At 47.5% G+C, this 17,499-nt stretch overlaps 1 protein-coding gene across 3 annotated transcripts in view; it reads left to right on the top strand.

Moving 5' to 3' along the window:
• LOC124777909 (transcription initiation protein SPT3 homolog) overlaps window positions 1-17,499 on the top strand; it is a 110,129-nt gene that overhangs the window by 41,158 nt on the left and 51,472 nt on the right. For all 3 annotated transcript variants that reach the window (XM_047253462.1, XM_047253461.1, XM_047253463.1), the window contains exon 3: window positions 2,228-2,441. In XM_047253462.1, coding sequence (XP_047109418.1) covers window positions 2,228-2,441 — 214 coding nt within the window. The remainder of the gene's footprint in view (window positions 1-2,227; window positions 2,442-17,499) is intronic.

The following is a 17,499-nucleotide window of genomic DNA, read 5'->3' as shown; positions in this document are numbered from 1 at the left end:
ATTTTGTGCTGCAACAAGTTTCCACTGGAGCTATTAAAGGAAAACCTACAAAATCAAAGAATGGAAACTCCAGATAGGAAGCCATGTATCTCTTCCTACATTGTTGAAAAACCTGCAAAAGTTGTGTTAAATGTTTTCTATCTCTGAAAAGCCATTCAGAATAGAACATTTGACAACAGAAAGTGTTTTTTTTTTTTGTTCAGAATCACCGATACTATCACACATCAAAGCATGTACCTTTCCTTCTGACTCACTGTGCTCTGTGCAAAATTCTACAAGGTGACTTCCCCTTTCATTCCTTTTCCCAAGTCCATGTTTTCCTACAATCTCTTCGCAGGTGCAGATGTAGTAGACATTTAAACTTGTACTAATGTGGTAGATGTTGGCTTTGTATCTGTCTTAGCTACTGTAGTATTATCACTATACTGTACATAAGAACTTACTCACTTTCCTATTCCGCTATTTATTATTAGGCATTCTTTTTCCGCTTTCTTTTTTTCTTCTCTCTCTCTCTCTCTCTCTCTCTCGCCCCCCCCCCTCTCTCTCCCCTGCTCCTTTTTTTTTTTTTTTTTTTTTTTTTTTTTTTAGTAACCCAGTGCTTGTCTGCTCAAAAGTACTGCTCTTCCTGTCACACTTCACTATTTCACACCATATCAAACTAGCCATTTCTCTTTCTAAATTCTCAAACCCTCCTACAGGACTCTAACTTTCTGCACTAAGGTGCCAGTTCTGTTTCTCCTAGAAATCTGAATGGTTTCTTCTTGTTGTGGATACCCTTTCACTCCCTATATATTATCTCTGCTACTCTAGAATTTTGAAGAATCTATTTTATCTTTGGAGTATTTCACACAAGAGAATCCCATAATCCTAAGTCATACAGATATGCTGCTTATCCTCAGGAAATATAACTGCTTTAGTTTCCCGTGTTTTCAACTGTTCACAGCACCAGCATAGCTATCATTCCAGCTGTTGCCTTGAAACAGCTGTGAAGGTTGCTGCCCCCTCTTCAGCAACCATAAGAGGGTAATTCCAAAAGTAAGGTCTCCTAGTTTTTTATAAGTATATAGACCTATTTATTTCTACAATGGTTTACATCAGTTTACAGCTTGAACATTTAGCTATTCTTCACCATTTCTGTTGATGCATTTTTGTAGACGCTGTGGCAGTTTTTGTATGTCCATGTCATACCAGCTTGCTGCCATGCTATTCAGAAATTTATGGACCTCTTCTTTCACCTTGTCATCAGAGCTGAATCGCTGGCACCACAATTAACGCTGACAGGTACTGTGAGACTCTGAGAAAAGTCAAACAGGCAATTCAGAACTGGAGAAGAGGAATGTTGAGCCAAGGCATACACATTCTCCATGACAACTCTCGTCCGCACATCGCTCAGCAAACCGTTGCTCTCCTGCAGCAGTTTCAGTGGAACATAATCACCCACCCTATAGTCCTGACTTGGCGCCCAGTGACTACCAGCTGTTCCCTAGGTTAAAAGAACATTTGGTCGGAAAGCGATTCAGCTTCGATGATGAGGTGAAAGAAGAGGACCATTACTTTCTGAATAGCATGGCGACAAACTGTTATGACATGGGCATACAAAAGCTACCACAGCGTCTACAAAAATGGATCGACAGAAATGGTGATTGTGTTGAAAAATAACTTAATGTTCAAGCTATAAACTGATGATGTAAGCCCTTGTAGAAATAAACAGGTCTATATACTTGCAAAAAAAAATAGGAGACCTTACTTTTGGGATTACCCTCTTATATTAGTCAAACATCTCCACAAATATCCCTCTGGTGTGGTTCCACCTGTGGTAAAACTGGCTACCTTTATCAAAGGTCCCCGGTTTGTAGGGTGAGGATGCATATTTGATGTTGTTTACATTATTGTCACACGTATGAAACACACAACTAAAGAAAAGTTCAATGCTGTAACATTTATCGAGAAAGATGCCACAAGAATTATAATTAATTAATTAATTATAATTACTTTCAAAAGTGTAGAACAGAGGAGGACAGGAACAATTTTGGATAACAATTCAGTAAACTATTGAAGAAATAAAGTAGTGAAATATTTACGTTGTCAGGAGACATTCAAGACATAGCACCAATGAAAGGTTTTGTCTCCCACCGTTTGCTTCTCCCCTGTTTTATCTAAGTTGTAGACGCCTATGCTAATGTGACTGTGAAATTATGATTTATGTTTTATAATGTTGTATTTACAGCTGTGAAGGATGCTAGAAGCATATTTAATGCAGAAGCCCTCAAAGCTGACCAACCTATTCAGAAATCGTGCACTCTGCAAAAGTGTTTAAAAGTATTGAGAAAGATTGATATTACTGGAGAACTGACAGACAGAAGGATTAAATTGTTTGATGAAGTCAAAAACAGGAGAAGACTTCGTGCTGAACTTGTGTCTCGGTTATTAAATGAGAAGAGGTAGGACATGAAATGTTTCTATGCTTAATGGTAGGAGTATTATCTGCCAAGGGCCACTTGTGCACGCAAAAAGGTGCTACTTTTGTTTGTTTATTTAATCTGTATGATCTACCTTGTATTGGATTTATTACATACAGTTGAAATAAAATGTTACTGTAGATGCTGTATTCAGCTACCACAACTTTCACCAAATACTGTACATATATTCCATAACTGACACATAGAAGTAAATAAGAATGGTTATATTAATTTCCTTGAACTGTGTTTGATCAACCAAGAATGCCAATGAGAGATTAATGTACAGTATTGTTTGCAGATCTTGTCATATTCATAAAAGAAAGATAAGTCACATATTCTGTTATGCGGCTTAGTGTATAAATGCCAGACTGCTAATCAAAAGGTTATGAGATTTAATTTTTGACCATGGTCATCAGTTGTCCTACAAGCTCTTACCAAACAGTTCCTCGAAATCTGAGTGTTACTGTACTTATTCATTTTACCTTTCCACTATGTTTTGGTTTTTAATTACCATTCCAGACTCACTATCATTGTTCATTATAGATCTATGCATCTGCTAATGCTACCCAGGTCGCGTGTCTACTAATTTCAAGAACTAAGGACAGGTTTCCCTCGAAAATGACACATTTTAAGTTGGGGCGTGAATGCTTATCATCTCAGCTATTTGTGCCCTAGAGCTCCAATAGACAGACAGACAAAATAAAGGAAAAAATATTTATGTGAAAATCCCCATGTTACATAAGCTTTGTATGAATGATGAAAGATCGGGGAAGTACAGGACATCGCCAAGTATATTAGTGTTGCAATTAAAAAAAAAATACTGATTCTTGATGTGCACTTGTATTACTAAAGTGGTATTCGGAAGATAAGTTCATGTAGGACACAAAATGGAAACTGCTAGGAAAATAAAAAATGTTTCACTTGCAATAGTTAGCTAAAACTTCCAGCTACTTGTCTACATAGTCATTGCTCAGACTTAGACATTTGTTGTAGCGTTGTACCAACTTTCCGTTACTGTCATCATAGAAGGCAGCTGGCAGTGCTTTCCACCAATTCTCTACACTGGGCTGCAGCTCATTGTTTGTGCCAAAATGTTGTCTTCATAACCAGTGGTTCATGTGAGAAGAAATGAAAATTGAAGGGAGCCAATTATGGGCTGAAAATGCTGCAGGATCATCTTCACTGCCCCTGCAGGGTGTTGCTAAGAACTGTCTTGAAGAAGGAAAGTCATGAAGTTATGTTATATGAGCTGCGTAGCTTCACGTGATATTTCTCACCAGACCCTCGTACTTGGTGGGAGACAAGATTTTGTAGGCATTTTTGCATGCTCATGTGTGCTTAGAACTGAAGAGTGATGTGATGTGATTGATGGACATACTAGAGACGCCGGCCAACAGGTCTTGTGCAAAGCTTCATTGGATTTTCACAGCCGTTTCCATTACATGACCAATTGGAACTTACTTTCCAAATGGCCCTTGTATTTTGATTTGCTGTGCTAGTCACATGCCATCATTATATAAGCAAATGGAAAGCATCTGTTTGAAAACTGGCACTTGAAATTTCGTAACCTGTCTTTAAAAACTAAATATTGAGAATTTTCCAGTGTGGTGTTCTTCTCATTCTTCTTGCATAAGCCCTAAGCACCGTGGTCATAGACTTTATTGAAGGGTTTAAAGTTGTGCAGTTATTTTTATGAGACCTGTCTTAGCGTACCTACATTTGTCACTGGACTGAGGATTTGTTTGAAAGCACATCAAAATAAAAAAAAAGGTTCATAAAATCAGCATCTGTTTTTCAGAGAACAGATTAACTCTTTAATGGAACAGAACATAATGGATACAATTTCAGACACAAAAAACAGAACTTCATTGTCCCAAGATGGTTGACAGCTACTGAAGTCAAACATTTTAAATTCTTAGGACTAAGGAAAGCTGAAAAACATTCGTGGTGGTATCAAATTCATGATCTGTAACAGAAATTATGTGCTGCTTTCTTCACTATTTGTATAATCTCCATTGTGTGCGGCATTGAAAGGCAAAAGTCTGTTTACTTTCGTTACTTTCATTGTATCATCTCCTGTGGTATCACATTTTGAGCGACTCTGTGCTCTCACCAAAAATATTTTTAGGTCAGTAAAGGTGGACTGGGCAAATCTTCTGTGTTTGTTCAGAGACTTTGTGTAGGCCCTCATTCAGGTGTCTATGAATCTAAATCAATCATGTGGTTTGTCAAACTGACAGTATTGACTCATCCAAAAGAAACTGCAAAATTCATACATTGAACACTAGAAAGAAAAAGATTTGTACATGGATAACACTTCCTTTGTATCATACAGAAGTATGTGCACTGTTCAGCAGGTTTAATTTTCAATAGGCTCTCGGAAATGCCAAGTCAGTTTGCTAATGGCACCCATATTCTACTTTATGCAAGAGTTCCTTGCAGTAGCTGAGAACTTTTCTCTGTAATGCAATATTTATTTGTATACTTACTCACATTTTTTTGTGTTTTACTAATTGTTTGGTTTCTTTTGTTCATAAATTTTCTAATCGCCATTTTGTAAACTATATACTGACTTGTTCCATAACTGAGCAGCTGTAGCTTTCATGGCCCCTCAGAACCTCTTAAATAAATATTGATGAAGGGAGTGTGAATATCATCGTAGATACTGCCAACAGGATGATGTGATGTTCGGGGACACAAATACAGTTCTTTTAAGATTAATGTACAACCACTTTCATTAAATGTTAATTTCTTGACGTACACTATGCAATCAAAAGTACTTGGACACCTGGCTGAAAATGACTTAAAAGTTCGTGGTGCCCTCCATCGGTAATACTGGAATCCAGTATGGTGTTGGCTCACCCTTAGCCTTGATGAAAGCTTTCACTCTCGCAGGCATACATTCAGTCAGGTGCTGGAAGGTTTCTTGGGCAATGCCAGCCCATTCTTCATGGAGTGCTGCTCTGAGGAGAGGTATTCATGTCAGTCGGTGAAGCCGGGCAAAAAGTCGGCATTCCAGAACATCCCAAAGGTGTTCTATTGAATTCGGGTCAGGACTCTGCATAGGCCAGTCCATTATAGGGATGTTGTTGTCGTGTAACCACTCCGCCACAGGCTGTGCATTGTGAACAGGTGCTCGATCGTGTTGAAAGATGCAATCGCCCTCCCCGAATTGCTGTTAAGCAGTGGGGAGCAAGAAGGTGCTTGAAACATCAATGTAGTCCTGTGCTGTGATACTGCCACGCAAAACAGCAAGGGGTTCAAGCCCCATCCATTAAAAACATGACCACACCGTAACACCACTGCCTCCGAATGTTACTGTTGGCACTACACACGCTGACAGATGGCGTTCACCGGGCATTCGCCTTACCCACACCCTGCCATCGGATCGCCACATTATGTACCATGATTCGTCACTCCACACGTTTTTCCACTGTTCAATCGTCCAATGTCTATGCTCCTTACACCAAGCAAGGCTTTGTTTGGCATTTACCGGCGTAATGTGTGGCTTATGAGCAGCTGCTTTACTGTGAAATCCAAGTTTTTCTCATCTCCTGCCAAACTGTCATAGTACTTGCAGTGGATCCTGGTGCATTTTGGAATTCCTGTGTGACGGTCTGGATAGATGTCTGCCTATTACACATTATGATCCTCTTCAACTGTCGGTGGTCTCTGTCAACAGACGGGCCGGCCTGTACACTTTTGTGCTGTACGTGTCCCCTCATGTTTCCACTTCACTATCACATAGGAAGTAACCCCCTGCGGGTCCGGGGTAAGAATAGGCCCGAGGTATTCCTGCCTGTCGTAAGAGGCGACTAAATGGAGTTTCAACCGTTTCGGCCTTCCATGTGATGGTCCCCCTTGGGGTTTGACCTCCATTTTTCAAAATTCTACAGAAGTACGAGCCTTTTGGGGAAGGACGCCTTAGGTGGTGTACCACTGGTCCTCAGTGCACTAAGACCTTGGCACTCAGCATTGTACCGGCGTTGTAACCATACCCACTATTCCTCAAATTGGGCCTAAACGCCTGATGGGTTGTACAAGTTACGCCCATAGTGCGTCCCCATCTGCACCTACGATCATGATGGACTTTTCATGGCACCAGAAATCCAGCACGGTAGCCAGCCCGTTGTGGTGGGGTTGTCATGTACCCTCTAGGTTGTAGCCCCCTGACAACACAGGGATCGTACTGCCGATACCTGAGCTGCACCCTCCCCACGTCGGCCAAGGAGTAGATGCCCGTCTCCTTGGGGCATCAGGACTCCCGGCAACGGTCATCCTGCCAGGTGGCCCTTGCTGAGGCTGGGTGGCGCCCGTGGGGAGAGCCCCTGGTCGGAGTTGGTGGTATCGGGGCGGACGTTTCGCAGATGAAACGTCAACACGTATCAGGTCGCTCTGCGGCCGAGTCTTTCAAAAGGAAAGGTACTGTCTCTAGTTCTGGTTCTCCTGCCCTTTCCCCCTTGGCCACTCCCTGGGAGGAGGGACAGGCCCGCCGGCTTGGGGCGAAGTACTTCCCCCGCTATTTGGTCTGTTCTTGAACCGATGGGGGGACGTTCGCCACCTCCAAGCCCATGTACTTTGTTCAGCACATTGAGGACATCTTCGGGGAAATCGAGGCTCTCAGTAAGATGCATTCGGGGTCCGTTCTTATAAAGACCACCTCCGCCACACAGTCGGCGGCGCTCCAGGTATGCGACTGCCTAGAGGACATCCCAGTGTCCATTGTCCCGCATCTGGCACTAAATAGGACGCAGGGGGTTATTTTTCATCGGGATCTCTTGCTGCAATCTGATGAGGAGCTCAGGGCCAACCTGGAGCGCCGAGCGTGCATTTCGTCCGGCGAGTCCAGCGCGGCCCCAAAGATCGTCGCATCGACACTGGGGCCTTTATCCTCGCCTTCGAGGGGGACGTTCTGACGTTCTCCCGGAGAAGGTAAAGGTGATGTGCTACCGGTGCGACGTGCGACCTTACATCCCGCCTCCTATGCGCTGTTTTCGGTGTTTGCGCTTTGGGCACATGTCATCACGGTGTGAGGCTGAGCCCCTTTGTGGCGATTGTGGACGTTCTCCTCGTGAGGAACATACATGCACCCCACCACCTCGGTGCGTTAATTGTCCTGGCATCCACTCGCCTAGATCCTCCGACTGCCCCGCATGTCAGAAGGAGAAGAAGATACAAGAACTCAAAACTTTTGATCGTCTCTTATTCTGAGGCCAGGAAGAAGTATGACCGCCTCCATCCCGTGCCGTTGACCACTTCGTTTGCCTCAGTTGTGTCCACTCCTTCCGCGGTATCCTCACCCCTATCCTGTCCCCCCCTCCGCCTCCTCCCCCCATCCGGGGTCTCTGCCTCTGCCTCCCAAATCCCTCCCTTCCAAATCCTCCTCCCCCGTGGCCCCCGCCCCCTCTGCCCCAGGGACCACCCTTCCTCCTCCTCCTCCCCCCTCTTCTGTCGTATGGGGTGGCCTGCGCCGGCTGTCGGGCATTACGGGCCACTCTTCAGTACCTGGCCTGACCTCAGGTAATGAGGTCCTCATTGATCCTGTGGCTGTCTCCAACGCCTTCGGCCGGTTTTTCACGGAGGTTTCAAGCTCCGCCCATTACCACCCTGCCTTCCTTCCCAGGAAAGAGGCAGAAGAGGCTCGGCGGCCTTCCTTCCACTCGCTGAATCTGGAAACTTATCATGCCACCTTTACTATGCGGGAACTCGAACGTGCGCTTGCACTGTCCCGGTCCTCTGCTCCGGGGCCAGATGCCATTCACGTTCAGATGCTGGCACACCTTTCTCCGGCGGGCAAAAGCTTCCTTCTTCATACCTACAATCGCGTCTGGACCGAAGGTCAGGTCCCCATGCGTTGGCGTGACGCCGTCGTTGTTCCTATACCCAAACCCGGGAAGGATAGACACCTTCTTACTAGTTACCGCCCCATTTCTCTTACAAGCTGTGTCTGTAAGGTGATGGAGCGCATGGTTCATGATCGGTTAGTTTGGATTCTTGAATCTCGACGGCTACTTACCAATGTCCAATGCGGCTTTCGTCACCGCCGCTCCGCTGTTGACCACCTTGTGACCTTGTCGACATTCATCATGAACAACTTTTTGCGAAGGCGCCAAACGGTAGCCGTGTTCTTCGATTTGGAGAAGGCTTATGATACCTGTTGGAGAGGAGGTATCCTCCGCACTATGCACAGGTGGGGCCTACGCAGTCGCCTGCCCCTTTTTATTGATTCCTTTTTAATGGATCGAAAGTTTAGGGTACGTGTGGGTTCCGTATTGTCCGACGTCTTCCACCAGGAGGACAGAGTGCCTCAGGGCTCCGTCTTGAGCGTAGCCCTTTTTGCCATCGCGATCAATCCAATTATGGATTGCATTCCACCTGATGTCTCAGGCTCTCTCTTTGTCGATGACTTCGCGATCTACTGCAGTGCCCAGAGAACATGCCTCCTGGAGAGCTGCCTTCAGTGTTGTCTAGACAGTCTATACTCATGGAGTGTGGCAAATGGCTTCCGGTTCTCTGAAGAGAAGACGGTTTGTATCAACTTTTGGCGATATAAAGCGTTCCTTCCGCCATCCTTACATCTCAGTCCCGTTGTTCTCCCATTCGTGGAAACAACTAAGTTTCTAGGGCTCACGTTGGACAGGAAACTGTGTTGGTCTCCGCATGTCTTATTTGGCGGCCCGTTGTACACATTCCCTTAATGTCCTCAGAGTTCTTAGTGGTTCATCTTGGGGAGTGGATCGCACTGTCCTGCTTCGCTTGTATCGGTCCATAGTCCGATCGAAGCTGGATTATGGGAGCTTCGTCTACTCGTCTACTCGTCTGCTCGGCCATCCCTCTTACGCCGTCTCAACTCCATCCACCATCGGGGGTTACGTCTTGTGACCGGAGCCTTCTACACTAGTCCTGTCGAGAGTCTTTATGCTGAAGCTGCCGAATTACCATTGACCTACCGGCGCGACGTACTGCTGTGTCGGTATACCTGCCGGCTGTTGTCTATGCCCGACCACCCCTCTTACCAGTCCTTCTTCGCCGAATGATGGCTCCCCTACTCATTTCAGTGCTGGTCATGGTACCTTTTCTGCCATTGATCTTTCTCTTTCTTCTCCCTCTCTCCTCCCTTCATTACACTGGTCGCCACACGACGACCTTTGTGATAGTGACCATTTCCCGTTGATTATCACGCTCCCTTCCCGCTCCCCGATGGACAGGTTACCTCGTTGGTCTTTCCACCGCGCCGATTGGCCTCTATATACTGCACAGGTCGAGTTTTCTCCCTCTTTGTTGGGTTGTATTGATGACGTCCTACGTGACGTGTCTGACGCGATTGTTCGCGCTGCTAACCTTGCTGTCCCGCGCTCCTCTGGACAATTTCGTCGTCGGCAAGTCCCGTGGTGGAGTACGGCCATTGCCATTGCCATCCGTGATCGCCGTCGAGCTTTGCAACACTTTAAGAGGCACCCATCTGTAGCCAGCCTTTCTACCTTTAAGCGCCTTCGCGCTAAAGCCCGTTATTTAATCAAACAGAGCAAGCGGATATGTTGGGAACGATTCGTTTCTTCCCTTGGTTCCACTGTCCCTCTGTCACGGGTATGGGCTACACTTCGCTCTCTCCAAGGTTGCCATCGGCAGTCCACCCTCCCAGGCCTTCACCTCCCAGATGGCATTTGTACGGACCCATTAGTTCTCGCAGAACATCTTGCGACCCATTTTGCAGTGGCATCAGCGTCGGCCTCCTATCCAGCTGCTTTCCTTCATCAAAAACAGCAGGCTGAAGCTGTCACCTTATGTTTCACCACTTGTGAGTCAGAATCTTACAACGAACCTTTCACTGAATGGGAATTTCTTTCTGCTCTATCTTCTTCTCATGATACGGCCCCTGGCCCAGATTCCATTCATAACCAGCTGCTTCAACATCTCAGTGCTCCACAACGGCACCATCTTCTTCGGGTGTTTAACTGTATCTGGCTCCAGGGTGACTTCCCTTCTCAGTGGAGGGATAGCATTGTGGTTCCTGTCCTTAAGCCTGGTCAGAACCCCCTATCTGTTGACAGCTATCGGCCAATTAGTTTGACCAATGTTGGTTGTAAGTTACTTGAACGGCTGGTAGCCCGTCGGCTCACTTGGGTCCTCGAATCTCGGGATCTATTGTCCCCTTACCAGTGTGGCTTTCGAGAGGGACGATCTCCAATCGATCATTTGCTTCGCTTGGAATCCGCAGTTCGGCAGGCTTTTTCCCAGCGCCGCCATTTGGTTGCAGTGTTTTTTGACCTTCGCAAGGCCTATGACACGGCCTGGCGCCATCACATCTTACTAACCCTTCATCAGTGGGGTCTTCGGGGCCCCCTCCCGATTTTTATCCGCCAGTTCCTGATCCATCGGTCATTCAGAGTTCGAGTTGGTACTGCTTTTAGTTCTCCACGGACCCAGGAGACGGGCATCCCACAGGGTTCTGTCTTGAGTGTCCTTCTTTTCCTCATTGCTATCGATGGACTTGTGGCCTCTGTCGGTCCCTTGGTTGCCCCTGCCCTGTATGTGGATGATTTCTGCATTTGGGTTAGTTCCTCCTCGATGCCATCTGCAGAACGGCAGCTCCAGGTGGCTATACGGCGTGCCTCTGCATGGACCCTCTCACACGGGTTTCAATTCTCTCCTTTAAAATCGCGGGTGGTCCACTTCTGTCGCCGTACTACGGTCCACCCTGATCCAGAGCTCTATCTCGCTGCACAAAGATTGCCTGTGGTTCCACAGTTTCGTTTCCTAGGTCTTCTTTTCGACAACAAGCTCACTTGGCTGCCCCATATCAGACTCCTGAAGGTAGGTTGTTTCCGTAAACTCAATGTCCTTTGCTTCCTTGCCCACTCCTCCTGGGGTGCGGACCGTTCCCTCCTCCTCCGTCTTTATCGTGCTCTAGTTCTGTCACGTTTGGACTATGGTTGTCAAGTTTATGGTTCAGCTGCTCCTTCCACGCTGCACGTGCTGGATCCAGTCCACCATCGTGGTATCCGTTTGGCCACCGGTGCCTTCCCTACTAGCCCTGTTGATAGTCTCCTGGTTGAAGCTGGGATCCCCCCCTTTCTGCTCGGCGGTCCCAGCTTCTGGTGTCTTATGCCCTTACTATCCGTTCTTCTCCCGCTCATCCTTCCTATTCTATCCTATTCCCAGACCATGGACGTCGCCCGCCTGACTCCCGCCCTCGGGCGGGTTTACCGGTTGGGCTGCGCCTTGCGTCTCTTAACCGTGATTTTCGGCTTCCTTCTTTGTCCTGTCTTCCTCGCTCCCTCCCCTCCACCCCTCCTTGGTTAGTTCCTCGGCCTCGAATTTGGATGGATCTCCGCCGCGGTCCGAAAGATTCCATCCCCCCGGTGGTGTTCCGTTCCTTTTCCGCCAAATTTTATGGGAGTTTCGGGATGCTGTTGTTTTTTACACTGATGGCTCTAAATCTGCTGATCATGTTGGGTATGCCTTCACGTCCTTTGTTGGAACGGAAAATCATCTACTGCCACCCTCATGTGGGGTGTTTACTGCGGAATTGATGGCAATTTCCCGGGCCCTTACCTTTATTAAACAATCTCAACACAACCGCGTTTTGTTATGTACGGACTCGATGAGTGGCCTTCTTGCTATTGACCGGTGTTTTTCGCGCCATCCCTTGGTCTCTGCCATCCATGACCATCTCGCTGATCTTCACCGTGCTGCTTGTTCCATTGACTTCCTATGGGTCCCGGGCCATGTGGGTATCCCGGGTAATGAGCTCGCTGATCGTTTGGCTGGGGGAGCAGTTACTTACCCCCCGTTTTCTGTAACCCCTCCTGCAGCGGATTTACGGCTTCACATCAAATCTTACTTTGCACAGTCATGGGCCAATTCTTGGGAGGCTACTCCACTGTCTAATAAACTTCGTGCCATTAAGGTGAATCCAGGCCCATGGCGTTCTTCCTTTAGCCTCTCCCGCAAGGACTCGACCACACTGTGTCGTCTCCGCATTGGCCATACCAGGCTGACCCATGGCTTCCTTTTGCGTGATGAGCCACCCCCGCTATGTGGTTGTGGAGCCTTCCAGTCAGTGGCCCACATTTTGGTTGAATGCCCCCTTCTTTTGGCTCTGCGTGCTAAGTACAGACTCCCCCACACTTTACCTTTGATGTTGGCTGACGATTCCCGGATGGTCTCTCTGGTTCTAGGTTTCCTCCGGGAGAGTGGTTTTTATTCTCAGTTTTAAAGTTTTTAATCTCCCTCTGGTGTTGGGGCAGGGCGGTGAGTGTTTGGGTGTCTCCCACTGTAGGCAGTGTTCAGAGATTCCCGATTCACCTCCCTGACCGGAATCCTCTTTTCTTTCCCTTTTACTGTTTTTACCCCTTCTTTTTAAGGCTTGGTTAGTTTTTCTATTCCCATACGTACTTTCTGCATTATAGCAGTTGTACCTTTTAAGTCACAGGTGGTCTTGCCTATGCTGCTTCAGCATAGTGTTGGGTTCGTTCTCTTGCCTACTTCCCTCATTTGTTTTTACTAATGACAACGTGACTGCCCTTTTACGTTTTCCCTTTATCCGTTTTATTTTTCTGACTATACTGAGATGTCCCGTTAGCAGAATGGAGTCTATTTGAAACAAGGGACTGATGACCTTGCTGTTTTGTCCCTTTAACCTCAAACAACCAACCAACCAACCAACCTTCTTCGCCGATTCTTTCGACAGTCAGTACGGGTTGTATGTGTCTGCCCTGCTACCCCCCGGAGTCCGCTTCCGTCTCCTGCTTCGACAATTGGATTTTGCCCTCCCTACCACCTTCAGAGAGGGTGAGAGCCCGACACCACCTTGGCTCCAGGCTCCGGTTCATATTTATTTCGACCTCAGCTCACTCCCTAAGGAGGGTACTCCGGCTGCAGTGTATTGCTCACGGTTTGTCAAACTTCGTGCTCGACTTGCCTGTCACACCTTTATTTACACCGATGGCTCCAAAACTGACAATGGTGTCGGCTGTGCCTTTGTCGTCGGGGCCGCCACCTTTAAATACCGGCTCCTCGACCAATGTTCCAGCTTTACGGCCGAGCTTTTTGCTCTCCATCAGGCCGTTCAGTATGCCCGCTGCCACCACCATTCATCGTATGTACTCTGCTCTGACTCACTCAGTGGTCTTCAGAGCCTTGGAGCTCCCTATCCGGTCGATCCCTTGGTTTAACGGATACAGCAGTCCCTCCATTCTTTCGCTGATAATGGTTCTCCTGTCAGCTTTCTGTGGGTTCCCGGACATGTAGGAGTGCCTGGGAATGAGGCTGCGGATGCTGCAGCCAAGGCTGCAGTCCTCCTGCCTCGGCCAGCCTCCCATTGTGTCCCGTCACCTGACGTTCGTGGGGATGTTTGTAAGAGGCTTGTGTCGTTGTGGTGGGATGCTTGGTCATCCCTCCAAGGAAACAAGCTCCGGGCAGTACAACCGCTCCCAACTGCTTGGACAATCTCCTCCCGACCGTCTCGGCGAGAGGAGGTCCTTCTGACCAGGTTGCGGATCGGGCATTGCCGGTTTAGCCACCGCTACCTGCTCTCCGGTGACCCAGCCCCGCAGTGCCCTTGTGGTCAGGCATTAACAGTGCGCCATGTTTTATTGTCGTGTCCCCGCTTTAGTCAATCTCGTGTTGTCCTGTCCCTGCCATCTACTTTACCGGATATTTTAGCTGATGACACTCGAGCAGCTGCTCATGTTCTGCGTTTTATAACTTTGACTGGCTTGTCCGAAGACATCTAACTTTTTTACTTATTTTATCTGCATCTTTGTCAAGCCTTTCTGGTGTCACCCCCCTCCCCTTGAGTTTTACTAGATTCCATGTGCTCTACTAACTGTGACTGGGCGCTAATGACCTCAGTAGTTGAGCACCCTTAAACCCCACCAAAAAAAAAAACATAGGAAGTAGTGGACCTAGGGATGTTTAGGAGTGTGGAAATCTCGCGTACAGACATAGGATTCAAATGACACCCAATCACTTGACCACATTTGAAGTCCGTGAGATCCAAGGAGCATCCCATTCTGCTCTCCCACGATGTCTGATGACTACCAAGTTCACTGATAACGAGTACCTGGCAGTAGGTGGTAGCACAATGCACCTAATCCGAAAAAAAGTATGTTTTTGTGGGTGTTGGATACTTTTGATCACATAGCGTATGAGATGTGTGAAGTATACTGTGATAACACTATCACAGTAACATAGCCAAAAATAAGAATAAAATCAATAGCCTCAGCATTAGAAGCAGACAGGGCAAAATAAATGTGCAAAACTTGAAAAAAAATCACACGAATAAAATAAAGTGCTCTGGATGACTTTCATGAAGGAAGGAAAAAAAAAGGGACACTATTTAGTTGCAATATTATGAAAAGGAAACTTGCTACTCACCATATAGCGGAGATACTGAGTTGCAGATAGGCACAAGGAAAGACTGTCACAAATAAGCTTTGGGCCAGAAAGGCCTTCATCAAAAAAAGCGCGCGCGTACACACACACACACACACACACACACACACACACACACACACACACACACACACTGCGTATGTGCACACAAACTCAACTCGCACACGCGATTGTGGTATCTGGCAACTGAAGTCACATTGTGAGCAGCAGCACCAGTGCATGATGGGAGTGGCGACTGGGTGGGGATGAGGAGGAGGCTGGAGTGGGAAGGGGGAGGTATAGTGAAGTGGTGCTTGGGAGTGTGCAGGGAGAAGGTGGAGAAAGGTTAGGACAGCTATGTGCAGTCAGGTGGCTAGACAGAGGGCAGGAGAGAGTTGGGGGGGGGGGGGGCGAGTAGTGGAAAAGGGGAGAAGTAAAAAGACGGTTCGATGGTGGAATGTGGGCTGTGTAGTGCTGGAATGGGAGCAGGGAAGGGGCTGGAAGGGTGACGACCATGGCTAACGAAGGTTGAGGCCAGGAGGGTTACAGAACGTAGGATATATTGCAGGGAAAGTTCGCACCTGTGCAACTCAGTTAAGCTGGTGTTGGTGAGAAGGATCCATATGGCTCAGGCTGTGAAGCAGTCATTGAGATGAGGAATATCATGTTCGGCAGCATGTTCAGCAAGAGGGTGGTCCACTTGTTTCTTGGCCACAGTTTGTTGGTGGCCATTCATGCAGACAGACAGCTTGTTAGTTATGCCCACATAGAATGCTGCATAGTGGTTGCAGCTTAGCTGGTAGATCACATGACTGGTTTCACAGGTAGTTCTGCCTTGAGTATGGGGTTGGGAGCAGGGGATGTGTAGGGATGGAAGAATATATTCTGTAGTTCGGTGGACAACAGATTACCACTGTGGGAAGGGTCGGAAGGATAGTGGGCAGGTCATTTCTCATTTCAGGGCATGAGGATAGTTAGTCTAAACCGTGGTGGAGAATGTAATTCAGTTACTTCATTCTTTGGTGGTACTGATTTATGAGGGGAATGCTTCTCTGTGGCTGAATGGTAAGACTTTGGGAGCTGGTTGGAGACTGGAAAGATAAGGCACGGGAGATTTGTTTTTGTAAAAGGTTGGAAGGATAATTATGATCTGTGAAGGCTTCAGTGAGACCCGCAGTATATTTCGAGAGGGACCACTCGTGACTGCAGAGGTGACATTCACAGATGGCTAGGGACGTGTTGGTATGGAATGGGTGGCAGCTGTTGAAGTGGAGGGATTGATGGTGGTTATATGGATGGAGGTACTGATGGAGCCATCTTTTAGGTGGAGGTCAGCATCTAGGGCATTGGCTTGTTGGGTTAAGGAGGACCAGATGAAGCAAATGTGGGAGAAGCTGTTGAGGCTCTGGAGGAATGCGGATAGTGTGTACTCACCCTCAATCCAGATTGCAAAGATGTCATTAGTGAATCTGAACCAGGTTAGGGGTTTATAATTCTGGATGTTTAGGAAGGATTCCTGAAGATGGCACATGAATAGGTTGGCAGAGGATGGTGCCTTGCGGGTCAGGATGTAGTCGGTCACAGCGACTATAAAGGAGATTGTTGGTTTGGAATCCATCAGGCGTTTGAAAAGGTAGCGTTCAATAACAGTAAGGCCATGGGCGTAGGGGATGTTAGTGTAAAGCGTGGTGGCGTCAATAGTGTCCAGCAGGGCACTGTGTGCCAAAGGAACAGGAACTATGGAGAGTTGGTGAAGGAAATGGTTGGTATTTTTTAATATAGGAGGATAGGTTCTGCCAACAGCCTTGCCACAGTGGTAGCACCTGTTCCCGTCAGATCACCGAAGTTAAGCACTGTCGGGCTGGGCTAGCAGTTGGATGGGTGACTATCCGGTTTGCTGAGTGCTCTCGGCAAGTGGGGTGTACTCGGCCATTGTGAGGCGAACTGAGGAGATAACTTGATTGAGAAGTAGTGGCTACGGTCTTGGAAACTGAAATACGGCTGGAAGAGTGATGTGGTGACCACATGTCCCTCCATAGCCGCATCCAGTGATGCCTGTGGACTGAGGATGACACAGTGGACGGTTGGTACCGTTGGGCCTTCATGGTGTGTTCAGGAGGGGGGGGGGGAGGAGAGAGAGAGAGAGAGAGAGAGAGAGAGAGAGAGAGAGAGAGAGATATGGGGGGGGGGGGGGGGGGGGAGGGGATAGGTTATGGGTAACAGGTTGAAGGTGTTGGTCTGAAAGAGCAGAGATACCCTCAGTGAGGGCACAGTAACCGGCAACAATAGGGCATCATGGGTGGTTGGGTGTATGGACTTTATGAAGTGAAGTGTGCAGAAGGTAGGAGTGTGGGAAGTGGTAGAAGTGAGCAGAGAGATGGACTCTGAGGAGAGGTTCTGGGATGGGTCTAAGGATTTGAGGAGTGCTGGATTCCTGGAATGGAGTCATTGTGGCGAGGTTCACAGGTGGATGCATCTGACGGCTGACAGTCCTTCTGCCAGGTAATCCTTGCGATTTAAAACTACAGGGTTGGAGCCTTCATCCACAGGTAGGATTACAAGGTTGGGATCAATTTTTAGATGGTGGACTGCAGTTCTGTCTGCAGATGTAAGGTTAGATTGCGCGTTGAGGGATTTGGGGAATGATGGTGAGGCAAGGTTC

This window comes from Schistocerca piceifrons, chromosome 2 (genome assembly GCF_021461385.2).
Source record: "Schistocerca piceifrons isolate TAMUIC-IGC-003096 chromosome 2, iqSchPice1.1, whole genome shotgun sequence".
NCBI classification, from domain to species: Eukaryota; Metazoa; Arthropoda; class Insecta; order Orthoptera; family Acrididae; genus Schistocerca; species Schistocerca piceifrons.
The sequence above is the reverse complement of the archived record's forward strand: the minus strand, read 5'-3'. Positions and strand labels throughout refer to the sequence as shown.